General features: G+C 44.8%; 1 protein-coding gene across 3 annotated transcripts in view; it reads right to left on the bottom strand.

Moving 5' to 3' along the window:
- TBCE (tubulin folding cofactor E) overlaps positions 1-21,943 on the bottom strand; it is a 67,233-nt gene that overhangs the window by 20,335 nt on the left and 24,955 nt on the right. For all 3 annotated transcript variants that reach the window (XM_054575494.1, XM_054575495.1, XM_054575496.1), the window contains one exon: positions 10,337-10,421. In XM_054575494.1, coding sequence (XP_054431469.1) covers positions 10,337-10,421 — 85 coding nt within the window. The remainder of the gene's footprint in view (positions 1-10,336; positions 10,422-21,943) is intronic.

The following is a 21,943-nucleotide window of genomic DNA, read 5'->3' as shown; positions in this document are numbered from 1 at the left end:
CAGCGAGGTGGCTCCCCTCAGGCTCCTGCCGGGAAGGCGGGGATTGGGGGGCGGGGGCAGCGGCTGGGGCTGCAGCACCTCTTTCCAGCAGGGTATTTAGGCTTCTTAGGGGGTGACAGGCTTCCAAGAGAGTGAAAACAGAAACTGCACAGCCTCCTCACGCCAGAACTCACACAGCATCACTTCTGCCGCTGGTCAGAGCCAGTCACAGGCCACCTAGACTCAGGCGAAAGGATACGGCCTCCGTCTCTTGCTGGGAGTAGCCACAGGCTTGAATGACCACAGGAACAATGACAGGCAGCCATCTTTGGTGACAAGTTAGCAGGCTTACCCCTCCCAGAAAAAAAAAACAACCACCACCCCGCCACATTCGGCATTTGGGTATGTCCACCTGACCATCCAGGCCTAGCAGCTTCACCCATGTGCGCGACACTGCTGGGCATGGGCTCAAAGGACGCGGTGTGACCCAGCCTGGTGCTCAGAGAGCAAGAGCTTCACCTCGCGGCGGGGACCCTGATGTCTGAGTTCGCACAGACCAGACCGACAGAGCGGAGACAACCAGACCTTAACTGCTTCAAAGACAGATTACGAAATGTTGGGAAGCAAAACAAAAATTCTTTTTTAAAAAGGTTAAAGGTTATAATTTTTTAAATTGTGAGCAATATCTTCAAGAAATACAGTATCAGTAATTTGAGGTTTTCACCTATAAACATTCATGCACTAAAAACTATTAAACACTGTTTCAAATGTTGTATGGGAGCGGCAGCCAGTGAGAGCAGTGTGTGACGGCTCGCCGTTTCTGAGAGCCGTACGACACAGGGGCTTTCGCTGCGCAAATATCACAAATGGGGCCGCGCCACCCAGGCCCTCCTGTGGGTTGGAAAGCCGTGCTTCCAGGAAGGCGGGAGGAGCCCTCGGGCCTCGGAGTAAGGGGTTTCAGGCGCAGACCAGGCACAGCTGTGAGCTCCCCCTTCCCGCCCCTCTGGGCCAGGGCTGTCTCTGCAGGTGCTGCGTCCCTCTCCTGACCGCAGGCGGGGCAGGGGAGGACTCCCGGCCGCACAGGTCTCCAGGTCCAGCGCTCCGCCCCAGCACCTGCGCCAGAACTGCACCCAGGGAGCCTCGCTGGGATCTGGTATCGTGCAGACAGTGACGCCCTGGATGCCGATGCCAAGAAAGGTGGCAAGACTCCTGAAGGTGGGGAGTGAGCTCTGTCTGCATACGCAAGGGCTGTGACTTGTGACCAGCAGGTTGTTGTGGCAGGTTATTTCCACAGGTGCCGCTCAGCCCACGTGCCCTTTGGCATTGTGACTTTGCCACCTGTGTCACGAACGGGGGAGTCCACTTCCCCTCCTCCGGAATGTGGACTCGGCCAGGAGCTTGCTTTCACCAACAGAGGGAAGCCTGGGCCTTAACGGGCACCGCAGTCCCCACTTTCAGGTCTTGGGAACCAGAGACTGTGTAAGACGCTCGCTGTCCACACAGTGGAAGGCCGTGAGAGGGAGCGGGGAACCCCGGTTGAGACCAGCCCCAAGCCCGCAGCCACGCAAGGCCCGAGGGTCCTGCAGCTCCAACCCCTGGGACACAGGCCGCCCAGCAGGCTCCACTGCGCCCCGCCCATATCCCCAGGTAAAGTGGTGGCTTTAACCCCTAAGACTGGGGGCATCTGTCATGCATCAAGAGCTAACTGAATGGATGGGAAAATCATTATTTTCACTAACACGAATCAAAACTCAGTATTTTCATCAATTATAAATACAATTGTCACAGCTATCTTAAAAAATCATTTATTCTTATCACTACCTCAAAATTTCAGTAGTTATTAGACCCATAGGTAGATCTTATTATTTAACGTTATTTATTTAAAAATATATACAACTACATCATAATTTTAAAATATTTTTATTTTATTTCATCGTGACTGAATTTTCTTTGTAATATAATGTATTTTATTCCCTGTTTTTAAAAAGATTTTACTTATTTATTTTTAGAGAGAGGGGAAGAGAAAGAGGAAGTAAAGGAGAGACACATCAATGTGTGGTTGCCTCTTGTGCGCCCCCTACAGGGGGCCTGGCCCACAACCCAGGCCTGTGCCCCGACTGGGAATCGAATCAGTGACCCCTTGCTTCGCAGTCCAATGCTCAATCCATTGAGCCACACCAGCCAGGGCTATTTCCTGTTTTTAAAAGTATTATTTTATGTCTCTCAAAAGGGGCCATTGCACAGAAAGGTCTGGCAGTGGTCACACTGGAAGAACCGGAGCTGGACCCTTCAGGGGAGGCCGGGCTGGGGGACGGCGGGGTACCGCGTCCTGCCACGGGCACCCCACAGAATGCCGCCGGTAAGTGCCTTTCAGAGTAAAGAAGGCAGCAGCAGAAGCAGTACTCCTGAGAATAAAACATTTACAGAACTACAACATTGTAAATAAAACATTACGGTTGAAATGAAAGCGCTTTTTCTGAAGCAAATTACGAAGATCCTTTCAGGGTATCTCTTTCAACGTCCTCGTAGGACAGCAGGTGAAGAGACTCCGTATTCACCGGCAGCCAAATGCTATCGGATTAAACGCTCACAGGCATGAGACTGAACCAAATCCCAGGGCGCGTCTGTTAGGTGTTGGAAAAATAACCCCAGACACTTCAGGACGTTAGTTTCTATACCTCGGTCTATCTCAACATGGACAAACGAACAAGCTTTACATCTAAGAGACTGTTCCTCAAGTTTTGCATTTATAAGGTTTTGTTTATGAAAAAGTAAAATCTGAAATTCCAGTGAAATGAAATAGAAATAGGAAAACCTATTTTTCAAATATTAAGTGATTTAAATGAAAAAACATAAGTATGAGAGTGCACGTTTAAAAATTAGTACCTTTATAATAAATGAGAAAACACTACAAAACAAATAATGTGGTTTTCACTTGGGTCCTAAATTTACACCTGAATAATTCAAGAAGAGATCTTTATTACTGTTCAGTTTGGCTGCAATGCCCTTTGCAGATCAGAAGATAACACCAAAGATCAGTGTCTTCTGGAACATTCGGGACGATTTCTCAGAAACCAAAACAGCCCAGCAAATAATGAAAAAAGCCAGTTGAATGAGTGCCCAAAAACATCAAGAATCTCCAAAGATCAACTAATAATTTACATAGGCTTCATGGAGATTCTAAATTAACATCAAGATGTGGCATCCCGACAATGAAATTCTGAGTGCTTTCTAAGGCGAAAAAAATTGGGGGGAACAGGGGTGGTGGGAGGAGAGCCCAAAGGCTTCTCTTGCGCGCACCGGGCTTCCCTGGGCCCTTCCTGCTTCCGCCCGCCAGCCGACGGGCACGGGCTGGGGCCTGGGCCCGAGGGCGAGACTCTCGCCACGTCCCGTTCCAAGGCTCAGTCCGTCCTGTTTCCGCAGCAGGGCCGTCACACGGAGCCAGGGTGCCCCGTTAAATGTGAGTTGCAGATAAACAGCAAAATTTTTTGTAGTATCAAGATGCCCCATGCAGGACCCATACTTACACTGAAAAATCTGCAACCCAAACTTCTCGCTGTGCACTCTGTATATTTAGAGTCCGCTGAATCTGACAACACTACTCAAAAGTAAACGGTCCCCAACAAATTCAAAGACTCTCATGGTAAGCATTTTTCTTGTGGGGGCTTTAGATGCCGGGTGCTGGGAAAGGCTGGGTCTCTGAGGAGTTTCTCCTAAGTGTTGTTAATCTCGATGCCATATGTTACAGGCATGTTTGGGGCCTCTCAGCAAGCCTGCAAACATGCCGTTCAGCATGAGAGAGGTGCTCACTTTCACCCAATGCACATTGCTGTGATCTCTAAAAAACTGACCCGATGGACTCATTTCCCAACAGAAACATGGCCCAGTAAATAAGTATCTTTTCGTAAACTGCTTCTGAGTGACACAGTTTTTATTTGACCATGAGTCAGGGGAGGCTTCCCAAAGGAAACCTCTCACAGATGACATGACACCATCGAGAGAGAACCAAAAGCTGTCATATTAAAACTGATAAATAAAGTCAGTGAAGTAGCAAAATACAAAATTAATATTCAGAGACAGGTTGCACTTCTGTAAGTCAATAACAAACCATCAGAAGGAGAAGTTAAGAAAACAATCCCATTCACAATTGCATAAAAAAGAATAAACTATCCAGGAATAAAGTTAACCAAGGAGGTAAAAGATCTGCACCAGGAAAATTGTAAGACTCTAAATAAACTGAAGATAAAAATAGGTGGAAGCATATACCATGTTCATAGAAAGAAAGAATGAACATCATTAAAATGTCCATACTACCCAAAGCAATATACAAACTCAATGCCTTCCCTATCAAAATACCAATGGTGTTTCACAGAACTAGAACAAATAATCCTAAAATTTATATGGAACACAAAAGACTCCAAGAGCCAAAGCAATCTTGAGAAAGAAGAATAAAGTTAGAGCCCTGGCCAGTGTAGCTCAGTTAATTGAGCATAATCCTGCAAAACTAAAAGGTTGCGTGCCTAGGCTGTGGGCTCAGCCCCTGGTCGGGGCGGTACGAGAAGCAACCGCTCCATCAACGCTTCTCTCTCTCTCTCCCCCCCTCCATTTCCCCTCTCTCTAAAATCAGTAAGTATGTCCTTGGGTGAGGATTTAAAAAACAAAACAAAACACTACCTATATCAAACTATACTACAAGGCTATAGTAATCAAAACAGCATTGTACTGGCATAAAAACAGACACACAGATCAATGGAACAGAATACAAAGCCAAGAAATAAACACATGTCTATGTGGACAATTCATATTTGACAAAGAAGGCAAGAATATATGATGGCATAAAGACACTCTTCAATAAATGGTGTTAGGAAACTGAACAGATATATGCAAAAAAAAAAAAAGAAACTAAATTACCTTCTTACACCATACACAAGAATAAACTCAAAATGAATTAAAGCCTTAAATGTTAGACCCAAAACCATGAAACTCCTAGAAGAAAATATAAGCAGTATAATCTTGTACACTTCCCGTAGCAGTATTTTTTTTGGACATATTTCCTTGAGCAAAGGAAACAAAAGAAAAATATAAACAAATAGGATTACATCAAACTAAAAAGTTTTTTGCACAGCAAGGGAAACCATCAACAAAACTAAAAGACAACCTTCTGATGGGAGAAGATATTCACCAATGATATATCTGATAAGGGGTTAATATCCAAAATTTATAGAGAACTCATACAACTTATCCTGACCAGTGTAGCTCAGTTGGTTGGGCATCGTCCTGCAGAGCAATGGGTCACGGGTTCAATTGCCAGTCAGGGCACATGCCTGGGTTGTGGGTTCAGTCCCCAGCCAGGGCATGTACAACAGGCAACCAACCAATGTTTCTCTCACACATCAATGTTTCATTCCCTCTTTCTCCCTCCCCTCCACTCTCTCTAAAAGTAAATAAATAAAATCTTAAAAACAAAACAAAACCTCACACAACTCAACACAAAAAAACAAACAATTCAATTAAAACATAGGCACAGGACCTGAACAGACACTTCTCCAGAGAGGACATGCAAATGACCCCTAGACATATGAAAAGATGCTCTACATCACTAATCATCAGAAAACTGCAAGTTAAAACCACAATGAGACAACATCTCAACACCGATCAGAATGGCCATCACCAATAAAGCAACAAACAAGTGCTGGCGAAGATGTGGAGCAAAGGGAGCCCTCGAGCACTGTGGGTGGGAGTGCAGACTGGGCAGCCACTGTGGAGAGCAGTGTGGAGTTACCTCAAAAAATTAAAAATGGAACTGCCGTATGACCTGGCAGTTCCAGTTCTGGGAACATACCTGAAGAAATCAAAACACTAATTTGAAAAGATATATACCCCTCTATTCATCGCAGCATTATATATAATACATACAACAGCCACGATATGGAAGCAACCCAAGTGCCGGTTCCAGATGAGTGGCTGAACAGGTGGTGCAAATATACAATGGAATATGACTCAGCCATTAAAAAAAAAAAAAGAAAGAAAGAAATGTTACCATTTGTAACAACATGAATGGACCTGGAGGGCATTATGCTAAGTGAAATAAATCTGGCAGACAAGGAGAAATACCATATGATTTCAGTCATTTGTGGACTCTAAAGAACAAAAGAAACAAACAAACGAGAAACAGACCCATAGCCACAGAGAACAAACTGAGGGTTACCAGGGGGGAGCAGGGCTGGAGGGCCTGGGTAAAAAGGTGAAGGGACTAAGTAGTACAAATTGGAAGTTTAAAACATAATCACGAGAATGTAAATAAAGTACAGCATAGGGGACATAGTCAATGACAGTAACTATGTATGGTCCCATGTAGGCACTAGAATCAACAGGGGAACCACTTTGTAAAGTATATAATCCCCTAATCATTATGCCATACACCTGAAACTAACATAAAGTAATATTAAATCTCAACTGTAATTGAAAAAAATTTAAATAAAACACACATACACACACCCCAAAATAAAATTGTTCTCTTCACCTTTTGCAGAGACATTCAGGCCAGGAGAAGATATCGTCAGTGCATTCAGTGATTTTTAAAGATCCCTCTAACCTCTTGCACCATGCAGGGGAGTGCTTCACACTGACCCGCTGAGGGGTCACGCGAGACCCTCAGCGCAGCCGCCACAGCCCCCTGGCGTGTCCGCAGGCCACCGCACCAAGGGGTTTCCATCTCTTAAGGTCTCCGGCGCTGTGGACACCGTCTGGAACGTGCGTCCCCTCTGAAGCCAAGTATTCAAGTCAGGCTGAACTCACTATGCGACCTTAAGGTTTCTTGCTCACCAGAAAAAAGAAATCATACAACTGCTTGGGAAGAGAACATTTTATTTTATTTTCAAATTATAAGATAAAAGTTTATTGAGAAAGTCACAGAGGTAGCAGCAGCGTGGGCTCAGGAAACCAGTTACTCAAACAAAAGAAGGGCCCTTGGAGCCCAGGGGAGGGAAAGGCCGAGGGAAAATGCGCCTGAGGGGAGGAGGGGGAAGGGAAAGGCGCGGGCGCGCCCCGGGCGGGGGCGCGCCCCAAAAGAGAACATCTTAAATAAAAGCTGAGTGGGAGACTACTGGTCCACCCCGTTCTGCTTAGGGTATGCTTTTTAATTTAGTTTGAAATTAAATTAAAAAAACAACAACAACTGGAAATCACTCTGCTATTGAGGGACAAGGTAGAGAAAACGTCAAAGCTCATCGCTGTAACTGAGCCTCTCAAGTCCCACAAAGACGAGGGGAGCAGGAAAGAGCGCCGGGAGGGGACACGGATGCCTGGTTCACGGTCATGAATTCTGGATAAATTTGGAACCTCCTATGAGTTGATAGTATCACAAATATTACTTATGGGTAATAATAGCTCAGGAGGTTGCCATATTAACCTCAAATTATATTAAAGATCAGACTGAAACTAAAGAGTGACATGAAATGATCAAAACCCATGGTTAGAGGGGGCCTGACAAGTGAACTGGTCTACTCCTAATCCGACTATTCCAGAGGAAAAAAACAGCCGACCCTATTCTGAGAAACGGAGAGCGAGGAGGCCACAGCCCGGAGCTTAGCCCCGCACTGGTTCCTCACGCTCCACTCACAGCTCATTGCTGCACTTGGTCATCGCTGAAGGATTTAATAATACCTGTCACAGCCGCCACAAATGTTTAGAATAAGGAACAGCTGTGATTAAATATGGAAACATTATAAGCTGACTGTAAAAATATTTATTCCCTGGGTTAAAGCCCATCTGATATTCTTCTTAAGGCAATTGTTAAAGCAGAGATTAGACCCTTGCACATGTGATTCTATTTTTTCTTTTTTAAAAGATGTTATTTATTTATTTTTAGAGAGAGGGGAAGGGAGGGAGAAAGAGGAGTGACGCATCGATGCTATGCTTCTCATACACGCCCAGACCAGGGACTGAACCCGCACCCGGGCAGGTTCCCTGATCAGAAATAAATCAGTGACCCTCTGCTTTTCGGAACAACACCCAGCCCTCTGAGCCACACCGGCCTGGGCCAATTCTATCTGTACCCGGAGTCCCCTGAGGTCAGTGTGGCTGAACTGGTTGGGATGATGCGCTGGGGCGGATGCACACGGGAGACGAGCCTTGAAAACCAGGCTGTCTGTGCTCCAGTGTCTTCCCTCGAGAGCAGCGCCCAACCTGAGCCACTGCGGAGACCAAAGCAGCTGAGCTCACCCCACACCCCACTCACACACCCTGGCGTCTTTGTAAGGCGTAAGGCAAACTATACAACCACATGCGCACACCCAACGCGCTCGGCCGTTTCACACTCACACACGCCTCCGAAGAGACGGGGTCCTCACTGTGCTGTAATGGCCACTGTGACTCACGTTTCTCCTATTTAAAGTCGGTGGGCCAGCATTTTGCCATTTACCCATTTCACCAGCATAAGATGTAAAAATGTATGGCTTAGCAATTACAAATTGCTATGGCTTCATTAAACTAGCATCTCAACATAAAGAGAATTTTTACAATGGTAAAATACTTATCTTGTTATTTTGGCTTTCCAAGTAAAATTTGAAAAAATAAAAAGACTTGTTAAAAGAGAGAAAGTGTAAATGACACATCAGCAAGAGATCTGAGTTGGCCTAATAAAACACGCACGGGGTGTAAATCCGTTCAGTCCGACTCTGAGATTCTCAAGGCAGTGGTGTGCTATCCACTAGTTGAAGTTACGCTCTAATCGATGCCAACACGCGCATCACCAGCCATGACGGACGAGGAGGGCCTTTTGCCTGGTCCACGGAGCTCCAGCCCACCAGGCCGATGCTCCCTTTTACCCTGTCCCCCAAATATCCTGACATGGGATCCACAAATAATATCATCCACCCATTCAGGACTTCAAAGTCAATAAAATACTCATTTTAATGAAACGGAAGTAATTATAAGATACGTGTTTTGATATGCAGATACACAGGTATGACTACACTGGAAGACAGAATGAAGCAAGGAAATGCTTCCTCCAAGGGAAGGAATACGATCACCCAGTCACCAAGTCTGTACCTGATCTCAGCCTCCTTCTGGCCCCTCGGGGCAAGTCCTAGACCAGCCAGCACTGGACCAAGTCTTCAGTTTTCTGCTCAGAGAAAGCAAGGCTGCAAATACACCATATTCACAGGCCATGAATCCTGGGTGGTCTGGGCAAGGTTTGGGAAGAGGGGAGAGTGCTGGGAGGCTTACCTGCAGGGGCAGTAAGGGATCAACAGGCCAGAAATTTCTGCGTCCCCACCCCCCTCGCCAGGAGCCCTGGGCAGATCCCCTCGCCAAGCCCGCCTCCCAGCGGGCCCGTAGGAACAAGCTGATTCTTCCTCTACCCTCACTTCCCAAAGTTCCAGAATGGGGGGCTGGGAAACACACTTTGCTATCAATATTATCTAATTTTGACCTTCATTTTAGAAGTTAGTAAATTTACTCTTGTCCAGGATCATAAGGATTGTTAAAGAGAGTGAGGGGCCTCCTGATTTCCAGGCCAGGATCGTGTTCAGTGAGCCGCATTTGAAGAAAAATAAACCTAATATTAAGAAATCCTTTTAAGTAACGGAACCCTAAGGAAAACAAAGAACAATAAAATTTTAAAAGATAAATTCTGCCTGAAATTCCCCACCACCCTTTCCAAGCTTTCATGCAGTTTCTCTACGTCAAACAGCTACAAATATTTGTAGACATGCAAAAGAAGGTGCAACTTCCAACGACAAGAGAAAGCTTGTCTAATAGCGCCCTAGCAGGCTACTCTCAGGAGGTTCTGTATTTTGTTTAACCAGTGCTTCTTGCTGGATATCTAGGCTAGTTCTTTTTCTGTTATTCACTTAATGGATTATAAGTTGTTAGTGAATCAATGAAAAATGTTTACATTCATCCAATTTTTTAAAAACAAAAAAGGACAAAGAAAGCAACCCCACTTATAAGTCACTTTTAAAAACAGAGAAAAAACCCTACAACTCTAACTGATGTGGCTCAGTTGGTTGGGCTTAATGCTGCAAAGTGAAAGGTCACTGGTCCGATTACCAGTCAGGGCACATGCCAGGGCTGCGGATTCAGTCCCCAGGCACGTGTATCTGAGAAGCAACCCGTTGGTGTTTTTCTCTCACATTGATGTTTCTCTCCTTCTCTTTCTCCCTTCCTTCCCCTCCCTCTAATAATAAAATCTTTAAAAAAGAAAAAACTCTACAAATAGAATTATCTTTCTAGAATATACCAAATTCTGCATTCTAGAACTAACCCCAGATCCAAGTATTTCTTCTCCAGCCCCTTTTATTCAACTATTAAACACTCTCCTAAATAACCATGCCAATGCGTAATGGAAAATTACCTGCATTTAAAATACACAGTCCCTTCGTGGCTTCCATCGTGCTTGCCCCGCTCGGGATTGTCCCATTCTACTCCTAACCAGAGTCCTAGTGGAACAAGAAAAATCAAGTGAGCAGCAGGTGGTGATGGACAAAATGCTCCCTTCTGCAAGCAAACAGCCCGCGACGGACACTGCGTCACCGCAGACGCCACTGGAGAAAGAACCACCTTTGGGAAAGGACTTCAATCAGCAAACACAATAGCATGTTCAGTTCAAAAAGTCAACACAAATCACAGTTGCAGAAAACAACAATGGCTAACATTTAGTGAGCACTTACTAAATGGCACAAACTTTTCTTGACATTATCTCATGTTATCCTTACAACAGACAATTCATCTCTGCAAAGGACACTTTGTTATTGTCCTTTTTACCAGCTTCCGGACAAATAAACATGATTTATTTTTCAACTGCACTTCATGTTCAATATTATTTTTTAAATTTTTAAAAAAGATTTTATTTATTTTTAGAGAGGAGAAGGGAGGGAGAAAGAGAGGGAGAGAAACCTCAATGTATGGTTGCATCTCGTGCGCCACCTACTGAAGACGTGGCCCACAACCCAGGCATGTGCCCTGCACCGGGAATCAAACCTGTGACCCTTTGGTTTGCAGGCCGGCGCTCAATCCACTGAGCCATATGAGCCAGGGTTCAACATTATTTTATATTAGCTTCAGGTGTACGGCATTGTGGTTAAACAATCAAGTGCTTTACAAAGTGTTTCCCCCGATACTTCCAGTACCCACCCGGCACCATACAAAATTATTACAGTATTATTAACTGCGCTCCCTGTGCTGTACTTTACATCCCATGACCGTTTTGTAACGACCAGTGTGTGCTCCTCAACCCCTTTACCTCCTTCACCTAGTCCCGCAACTCTCCCAACGCACGCTTTGGAGTCCTAGCCTGGTAATCGGCTTTACATAAAATAACGTTCTGTAAGTAGATAGTATCCTTGTTCAATGTAGGTAAAATAACACGCTGAACGAAAGTCACTCCCAGGTCATTCTAACTGCAGAAGCCAAGACGCACCCCTTACCCTGCGCTCTCTGTGACTGACACCTTATGTTCGCAGACCACCTTAGTTTTCAGGGCATTTTCTCTACCTTCTCTTCCCGCCTCCACCTATAAGTACACACTGTGCACAGAGTACTGTGCTAGGTACAAAAATAAGACAGAGGGTTTCCACTTCTGTGTTCTCCCCTTCTGCTGAGAACAACTAGAAAAGTTAAATAAATTATTTTTAAAGATCACTTCCAAGCCCTGGCCAGGGAGCTCAGCTGATTCGAGTGTCGTCCCCAATATACCAAGGTTGCAGGTTCTTCTCCAGTCAGGCACATACAAGAGGCAACCATGAATGCATAAAGAGGCAGAAAAACAAATAGAGGTTTCTTTCTCTCTGGACTTTATAAAAATTAAACAGTTTTGAATATAAAAGGACAATATCCAAAATGTGAAAAGACAACATACAGAATGGAAGAAAATGTTTGCAAATCACAAACCTGTTAAGGGCTTAATACCTAGAATAATAATAAACAAAAAAACCTCCTAACACTCAACGACAAAAACACAACCCAACTTGATGATGGGGGGAGGCTCTGCATATGTGGGGACAGGAGGTATAGAAGAAATTACCGTATCTTCCATTCAGTTTTGCTGTGACTCTGTAACTACTCTGAAAATGTCTAAGAACAGCTAAAATGACAGATTTTGTTTTACATCTATGTAACCAAAATTTTAATGTTTTTAAAAGTAAAGGCAACATAAAGGCAATTTAAGAAAAAAAAAAAATTGGGTTGGTTTCAAGGAAAAAGAAAATTACCCCAGATGGAAGCCTGAGGATACAGAGAGTAATGAAGGACAACAAAAATATAAATATATGGGGAAATCTAAATTAATACTGATAATATAAAGTAATCATATCAGCTCTCTGGGTTTAAAAGACACATAGATTAAAGTAGCCAACATATGAGTTAGGAAGTAGGTAAGTGGAATTAGTGTTTAAATATCCTAAAGTCATTGCATGAGTCCAGAAGAGGCAAATTACTAATTTTCATTAAACTTTTATAAGCCCAAGATGCATGTTTTCATCTCTAGCATAACCATGGAATACTAAAATATATATAACTACCAAATTACTAGACAAAAAATAAAATAAGAAAAATAATCCAAGAGAAAAAAGAACAGCCCAGGAAAGTCAAAGAGAAAGCAAACAGTAAGATGACAGATATAAAACCAATATATTAACAATTAAGTGAAACTAAAATGGACTAAGTGTTCTTGATTGAAAGAGAGTCCACAAACACCATCATTGGGATTTTAAGGGGGATTACATGGAACCCGTAGATTGTTCTGGGTATTAGTGACATTTTTATTTAATACGTATTTTATTGATTGTGCTATTACGGTTTTCCCATTTTTTTCCTCCCCTTTATTCCCCCCCACCCTATACCACCCTACCCCCCAGCCTCCCCTCCCACCCCCTTAGTTCATGTCCATGGGTTTGTACATAGAAGTTCTTTGGCTTCTCCATTTCCTACCCTATTCTCAACCGCCCCTGCCTATTTTGTACCAACTATTTATGCTGCTTATTCCCAGTACCTTTTCCCCCATTTGCCCCCTTCCCCCCCCGCCCTCTGTTTTAGTGGTCCTAGTTTTTTATCTTTTTCTTAGATAAGTCCCTTTAACATTTCATATAATAAGGGCTTGGTGATGATGAACTCTTTTAACTTGACCTTATCTGGGAAGCACTTTATCTGCCCTTCTATTCTAAATGATAGCTTTGCTGGAGAGAGTCATCTTGGACGTAGGTCTTTGCCTTTCATGACTTTGAAAACTTCTTGCCAGCCCCTCCTTGCCTACAAGGTTTCTTTTAAGAAATCAGCTGGTAGTCTTATGGGAACTCCTTTGTAGGTAACTCTCTCCTCCCCTCTTGCTGCTTTTAAGATTCTCTCATCTTTTATCTTGGGTAACTTAAATATGATGTGCCTTGGTGTGTGCTTCCTTGGATCCAACTTCTTTGGGACTCTCTGTGCTTCCTGGACTTCCTGGAAGTTTATTTCCTTGGCCAGAGTGAGGAAGTTCTCCTTCATGACTTGTTCAAATAAGTTTTCAATTTCTTGCTCTTCCTCTTCTGCTTCTGGCACCACTATGAATAGGATGTTGGAACGTTTAAAGTTGTCCCAGAGGTTCCTAAGCCTCTCCTCAGTTTTTGAATTCTTGTGTCTTCATTATGTTCTGGTTGAATGTTTATCTCTTCCTTCTACTCCAAATCATTGATTTGTGTCCCGGTTTCCTTCTGTTTACTGTTGGTTCCCTGTATATTTTTATTTCACTTTGCATAGCCTTCATTTTTTCCTCCATTTTGCAACCATACTCTTCCAATTCAGTGAGCATCCAGATCACCAGGGTTTTGAACTGCACATCTGATAGGCTCGCTATCTGTTTATTGCTTAGTTCTATTTTGGAAGCTTTGATCTCTTCTTTCATTTGGGCCATATTTCTTTGTCTCAGTGCCCCTGTTACGTTGGGAGGAGCAGAACCTTAGGTATTCGCCAGGGACAGGTGACCCAGGTTGATGGTTGTGACACGTCTGTGGGGGAGGGGTCAAAGAGGGAACAATGCTGCTTGCTCAGCTCTCCACGGGCTTTCAGTCACTTCCCCAGCTACCCACAAGCTAATTGGACCCTTCTGGTGCTGATTCCCGGGTGGGTGGGTTTGTGTATGTTCTAACACCCTGTAGGTCCCTCCAACAGACTCTTCTCTGAGGCTGGTAGTTTCTCCGGCCCCTGCAATCCCTACAGGTTTTTACTGCCAGAGGTTTTGAGGCTTTCCTTTCCTGCACCGGAACCCGGGGTTGTAAGATCTGTCTCCTTCCCCAGCTCTTCCTCCTGTTTTTCCACACACACGTGGGACCACCCAGTCCGCCAGCTGCCGCCTTGCTGCACATCCTCTCCTCCCTGGCTGCCCATCTCCACCCCTCCTACTCATCTGGACAAATTTTTCTTCTTTAGTTCTTTGGTTGCTGGACTTCCATACAGTTTCATTTTCTGGCAGTTCTGGTTATTTTTGTTTTTAAATTTGTTGCTGTCCCTCTTTTGGTTATGTGAGGAGGCTAAGTGAATCTACCTACGCCTCCATTTTGGCCCAACATTTTAACAATATTACTCTTTCCCTTCATGAAAATGGAATGTCTTTCCATTTATTTGTCTCATTTCTTTCAAAAATGTTTTGTAGTTTTCATGGTACAAATCTTTCACTTCCTTGGGTGAGTTAAATTTTAAGTATGTTATTCTTTTTTTTAAAAAAGATTTATTTATTTTCAGAGATAGGGGAAGGAAGAAACGAAGAGAAAGATCAATGCGTAGTTGCCTCTCATGCACCCCCCACTGAGGACCTGGCTGGCGACTCAGGCATGTGCCTGACAAGGAATTAAACCGACAACCCTTTGGTTCGCAGTCAGGCGCTCAATCCACTAAGCCCCACCGGCCAGGGCATATTATTTTGATGTGATATACACACATAATGGAATATAATTCAACTTTAAAAAGGAAGGAAACTGACACATGCAACAACATGGATGAACCTTAAGGACATTACACTCAGTAGAGGGAGCAAAAGGACAAACACTGCATGACTCCCCTTCCGTGAGGTACTAGAGCAGCCGACTCCACAGAGACAGGAAGTAGGGTGGTGGGTGCCGGGGCTGGGGGAGCGGGAATGAAAACTAAGGGTGGGCAAAAGTGGGCTTACAGTTGTGAGTCCACAGACGCAGAGTTTACTCTTGTATTATCATTTATTACTGTATTATTTTCCACATGAGCAATTGTAATCCTACTTTTGCCCGCCCTGTATTTTTTAATGTATATGAAGTTCCAGTTTGGGAAGCTAAAAATGTTCTGGAGATGGACGATGATGATGGTTGCACAACAATACAAATGTACCTAATGCCAATGAACTGCACACTGGAAAAAATGTAAATTTTATTTTATGTGTATTTTATAACAATAAAAAATTAAAAAGACTGAAATCATAGAGTAGGTTCTCTATACAGAGTGGAATTCAGCTGGAAGTCAATAACAAAATTCATAAGAAAAATCCTCATGTTTTAGAAATTGAGTAATATCATTCAAATTGCCTTGATTTAAAAAAGAAAATGTAAGGTAGGAAATATTTTGAACAAAATAATGAAAACAATACACATCAAAATTTGGGGAATGCCGGTAAAACCTGCATTTTGAAAGAAGCTTATAGAGTTAAACTATATGTTAGATGGAAGATTGAAAATAATCATCTGTCTCAAAATGTTAAGGGGAGAAAAATCAAGCAAATTAAATCTACATAAAGTAAAAGGAAATAAATAATAAAGAGAAAAAATTAATAGGACAAGAAAATACATAAGGCAGTTCCTTGCCCTAAAACATTTTCAAGTTTTACAACAGGGATAGATGTGTAAACTAACGGTTATTATATAAAGAATAAAAGTCTTGTAATAAAAGTAGGTATGGTGTTACGGAAGCACAGATAAAAAGACAGTGACTACTATTGTTGGGGGGTGAAGTGGTACCATTTGGGGGAACCTTGGAGGGTGGATATGTGAGGCAAGGCACAACTGGGGAGTTCCTGACTTGCTTAGGGGACCTCAGAGCCCAGCACAGCTCACACTCAAAGCGCCCCCTGGAGGCCGGGGGTAGGAGCACAGGGCAGAGGGTAAAGACGGGGGTCAGACGAGAGCGTGAGTCCCCCCGTGAAACTCTCGTACCGCGTCAGCAAAGAGCTTGAACTTCAGCCTGCTTCCCCAGAGAGCCCTATTTCTCATACGCGTGGAAAGGTATGATCTCAGTTTCACAGGTAAGAAACTAAAATACAGGGAACCTACAGACCTGCCACACGGAAAGCTCTGTTACTTCCTCTATTTCACAAGACTCCTGAGAGCAGATGTGTGGGGTTTTCCACAGCAAGCAATCCTCCGATTCTCGCCGGACACACAGTGTGTCCTGCAACATAACTCGCTTCCAGCACTACCTGCGCACAGAGCAGACCCCACGGGGTTCAGAGACGGCTCCAACAAACCTGCTCCCGCCTAGATGCCAGTCACAAGTCCCAGGCTGTCACCTGCTGTTCTCCCCAGCTGGCTACAACTCAACAGTTTCTCTACCCCTTCCTCAGGTTCCACAATTTGCTAGAAAAGCTCAGAGAACTCAGGGAAATACTTCCATTTTCCAGTTTATTATAAACAATAAAATTAAGGATATACACGAATAACCAGATGAAAAGGTACACAGAAGGTGAGGTCCAGAAGGGTCCTGAACGCAGGGGTCTGTCCCTAGAGTTTGGGGTGCACCACCCTCTCTCAGCATGTGGGTCCGTTCACCAACGGGGACACCCTCCAAACCCCACAGTTAAGGGACTTTCATGAGCCTCCATCATGCAGAGGTGGCTAATTAACTCAATTTCCAGAGCTTTAGAGTCTCAAGCTGTTGAGGCCACCGTGCATTCGTTAGCATACAAAAGGCACTTGTCACTCTGGAGCTCCCAACGGCCTCAGTAGCTCTTGCAGGGCCTAAGGCCAATATCAGAACAAAAGACACTTCCAGCAACCCTATCACTCAGGAAATTACAGGGGTTTGAGGAGCTGTGTCAGGAACTGAGGGCAGAGACCAAACATATTGTATGGTTCTTATTTTGTCACACTTGCCAAAATAACATAGCAAGACAGCACCAGACCCTGTACTAGCACACACAATTTTTCTGTATCCTAATCCACTTTTTGTCAAATAAAGACCTCGTTATACAAAATAAACACAATTAATGCTAGTCATCATAAAACTGTCACAGTGAGCTGAGCTGATGGACATTACCAAGAAGAATGCACAACACGCCATTCTTCCCACATTACAAAGAACAAGTCGCTTCTCCAGCTAACACAGGTGGGAAGAGCAAGGCCAGCATTCAGTTGTGATCACCTGTGACTCTGATGAAGACAACCTGTTGTTGGGCAAGCTTCTGTCTGGAACCAGTCCATTAAGGCAGAGCAGAAAGCACAGAAATCAGTACAGGTGAAAGTGCACGGCAAGATCCGGGCTTCTACCCACTACACGCTGCGGGAGGTCAGCATGCCGACAGAAAGCCTGTCGGACCGCTGGGAGTTGGGCGTGGGCTCAGGTGGGGGAACAGGAAGGGCCGCCCGAGATCGCGAACCGCTCGGGGCCACGGCCAGGTGGTGCCAGGACCCGCAGGCCGGCCGCCCCAACCGAGCTCACGCCTTGTGGACTCGCCCCCGGTGCAGAGGTCCCGCTCCTGGCTGAACACGCCCCTCCCCTCCCTCTGAGGTCGCCCTCGGTGCCGCCTGAGAGGCCGTGTGCGGCTTCCAGGGCCCTTTGCTTATTAGACTTCATACGGGAACTAGGACACGGGAGGCGCGACGGTGACAGGGCGCCAGAAGAGTTCGCTCCAGCCCCCTGGCAAGATGGCGGCAGAAGGAAGTCCTTACACGGAGCACAGGGCCAGACTAGCAAAACAAGCAAAACAACTGGAGAGAGGGAAAAGGCCCTCCTGCCCGCTTCCAGAACCAGGCTGGGGCGGGACCAGGGGGAGGCAGGCACATGCACAATACAAGTTAAAATGGCGCAGGGGGAGGCACTGAACCGAAGAGGCCTGTCAGGCTGTCCTGGGGAGAGAAGGGACTGGGTGGGGGGTGGACCGGCCCAAACCATGCAGACGTTTAGTAAGCTAATTGGTCATTCTGAGAAAGCGCTTGGTCCATCCCACACCCAAAACTAACACAAAGGCAGGAGAACAAAGAAATTGCTCTCTGGCTCATCATTCACTGTCCGGGATCGGCACTGAGAGGGAGCACTAGCCTATCCTCTCCATGGGCCACATGACCTTAGCAGGGACTCCTTCCAGGAGGGAGTCATTCCCTCTTGTTGACCTGGTGGGACATTTGCCAGGGCCTTTTGGGCACTCTCCAGCTGGGAGCATGGGACCCTGTGGCCCTAGAAGCCACATGGCCCGTGGCGGAGCCGGCTCCACACACAGCCTCCAGGAGGGAGCCTGAAGGCGGCCAGCAGCTGGGAACAAGCTAACCGGCCTGGATGACCGCTCAGTAGCCGCCTGAGGCTCCAAAGAACAGTACTCTAAGCTGGAACAGGAATTCTGCGCACTGCCTTTTGTTTGGTCCTGCTCAAGACAGCTGGGTTTTGTCTAGGTTTTTCAGGGGAAATAAGCTTCAAGACAGGGAGTCCCCATTCTTCCAGATTGTTCAGAATTCAAATAAAACCCTTTCCTGTCTCACCAGCCTCTGCCTCTGGAGTTTACATTCTGATGGCAGCGGCAGCCGAACCCCATTCTTGTCTAGTAACGATCAGACCACGGTCATCCTTAGGCTAGAAAAATCAAATGCACAAAAGACTGAAGCAGACACTAGAATACAGCTCTATTATTTTACAATGATAAATAAAACCGTCATGCAAACTTAAATATTCTGGCCAATATGAGTAGTTCATTCTATCATAAAAAAAAATTGTAATCAGACCCAACTTCACTGAAACTCCTCACGGAACGAAAAACCATGGGTCCAACAACCCAGCGATCATGTTCATTGGTATTTATTCAAATGAGTTGAAAACTATGTCCATACAAAAGTCTACACATGGGTGTTTACAGCAACTTCAGTCATAACAGCCAAAACTTGGAACTTGGACAAACTGTGGTAACATCCAGACAATGAATTATTATTTAGCACTAAGAAGAAATGACTATAAAGCCAAGAAAAGACATGCTAGAAACTTAAATGCAAATGACTAAGTGAAAGAAGCCAATCTGAAAAGGCTACATACTGTAGAATTCCCAGCCTGTGACATTCTGGAAAAGGCGGAACCATGGAGACGGTAAAAAGAGCCATGGTCACCAAGGCTTAGAGGGGAGGAAGGACTAAAAAGGCAGAGCACAGGGGAGGCTTAGGACAGAGAAGCTCTCCTGTGATACTGGTTGATACATGTCTTCGTACAGATCCATAGGTTGTACACCACCAAGACTGAACTCAGATATAAAGGGCGGGCTCTGTGTGATGGGGATGTGTCAGTGTAGGTTCATCGATTGTAACAATGTCCCACTTCGGTGGGGGACTCAAGAGTGGGGGATGCTGTGCATGTGCAGGTCAGGGAGTAAATGGGAACTCTCTGTACTTTCTGCTCAATTCGCGGTGAACCTAAAACTACTCTCAAAAGAAGACTACTTAAAAAATAACAATTCCATATGAACAATATAGTCTGCTCCTGTAAACAGGCTAACACAAGAAGCCACATCATAATCAGAAGACCGCTTCATGAGCACGGAATCCGACTACAGGAGTTCAATGCATGGAATATGTAATGGTATGTAGCAAAAATATCTAGCTCCATCTGTCTCACGAGGCTGTAACTCCAGGATCCATCCCCACATCAGGGCTGAGCCAAGGGGACGGTTCCATTGCCACCGGCCCTGCCCCAAGAAGTCCAGGATGGGCACTGCCGGCACCTGCCTTTGATTCTTATACTTCTTGCTTCCTGGGCTGACCAGCTCCTGGGATAACTATCGCTTCTTTTTTTAAAGACATATAAGTGAATTCAAATTATACCCTGGCTGGTGTAACTCAGTGGACTGAGTGCTGGCTTGTGAACTGAAAGGTCACCGGTTTGATTCCCAGCCAGGGCACATGCCTGGGTGGCGGGCCAAGCCCCCAGTTGGGATGTGTGAGAATCTGATATTTCTCTTCTTCTCTTTCTCCCTCCCTTCCTCTCTCTAAAAATAAATAAACAAAATATTTTTTTTTAAAGACATTCAAGTATAAAAAATTGAGAGAACCTTCTATCAACACTAAACGATATTGCCAATCTGATTCATTCTGAGTTGAGTAACTGAGCAAAGTTACTCTCAGGGAGGGGCACCCTGCTTAGAGCCTCCACATACACTCACAGCTGACAACAGCTCACAGCTGAAACAGAGTCAGAGTTTCAGTACTCCAGCAGCCAGAAGATGTTTCTACAGGATTAGCCTAAAACACCTCAGGATCTTTGCGATGATGAAGCAAGTTGTTTCCAACACTACCTTTGGCAATCTTGGCTTAGGAGTATTCCAGTACCATCTGGAGATAATCTCTTGTTTTTGTAACCTTTACCATGAAAAAGTCCTTAAAAGATTTGCAATAACTTACAGTGAAACAAAATTCAGGGAAAAGAAAACTGGGTACTGGAAGATCAAAAGCCATTAACAACAACAACAACAACAACAACAACAAAAAGGAGGGAGGAAGATAAGAAGCATCCTTACAGCAAGAAAAGGAAGATGCTTTTCCTTGACCAGTAGAGACATCTTCCTTCATTAGGAGAACACCTTTTTGCCCTGTCCCTGAGCTAACAGGAATTTGTCACAGCAGTGCTTGTATAAGAGGCACAGACTGGGATAATGAAAAACACATCACATTTGATAACATCTTTATAACATATTCACTGGTATTTCACAAATGGCTATTCTTAAGCCTCAGCCAAGCTAGGACAGAAAGCCTCCTTTCGTAAAAGGCAGTTAAAGAAAGGGCTCCAAAGATTTTATTTCACTTTCTGGTGATTGCATTTTCCCACAGGTACAGTGGTACAGTCTAAGGAATAAAAACTAAATCACTCTCATGGGGGAGGGGTGGGGGCATCAGAATCACCTGGGGGCATGTTAAAGCCAAGCTTCCCGCACCATAACTCCCACCTAGGGAATTAGCATCTCTGGTATAGAACCTCAGAGTTTATACCTTAAACAAGTTCCCAGGTACACGGCATTAGACTCACTTTCCTAAACATATGTTGCCTCAGCTAGGCTTCCAATTATAGCTAAAGACAGCAATTCCAATTGAATTCACCAAAAATAGGCTGGAAACAGGTAATCCTAAACACAAAACATGTGGTTCTTAAGGATAATGATTTAATCTGACTAGTAAAGACTATATTTTCTGGCACCAAGGGTCATGGATTATAAATTTTTAAAATTTATTACATCAATTTTCAGGCAGATAACAATGAAGTATCTCATGCTCTAACAAAAAATCAATACATTATGGGGGAATAGCCAGTCAAGATGGAAGTAGATGCAGTGCTCACAACCTCCCACAATCACATCAAAATTACAACAAACCAAAGGATGACCGACAGCAGAAGGGCCTGAAGTCTAGCTGAACAGAAGTCCTACAACTAAGGGCATAAGGAAGGAGTCACATCGAGACTGCCAGGAGGTGCAGAGACGGTTTGGTCCCACACCCACATGTGCAGATAAAAGTCTGGAAGCATATGTCTGATGCAGAGGGCCCCTGAGGAGCCAAGGACCCCTGCCCCACACTAGGCTCCCAGCCCAGGGATTCAGTGCGAGAAAGGGAAATTCCTGGCGGTGAAAACCAGCGGGGATCGTGGCTGACTGAGACAGAGGCTTCGGGAGTCCCAGGCATTTCTACTGAAGGGCTCGCACAGGGACTTACTCCAACGCACTCAGTCTAAGCTCCAGCACTGGGGCATCACAGTACACGGGAAGGGACATCAAGCATAACAACATCTG

Source organism: Pteronotus mesoamericanus, unplaced genomic scaffold, assembly GCF_021234165.1.
Source record: "Pteronotus mesoamericanus isolate MK-2021 breed Mesoamerican mustached bat unplaced genomic scaffold, CSHL_Meso_final contig_303, whole genome shotgun sequence".
In the NCBI taxonomy this organism is placed as follows: Eukaryota; Metazoa; Chordata; class Mammalia; order Chiroptera; family Mormoopidae; genus Pteronotus; species Pteronotus mesoamericanus.
The sequence above is the reverse complement of the archived record's forward strand: the minus strand, read 5'-3'. Positions and strand labels throughout refer to the sequence as shown.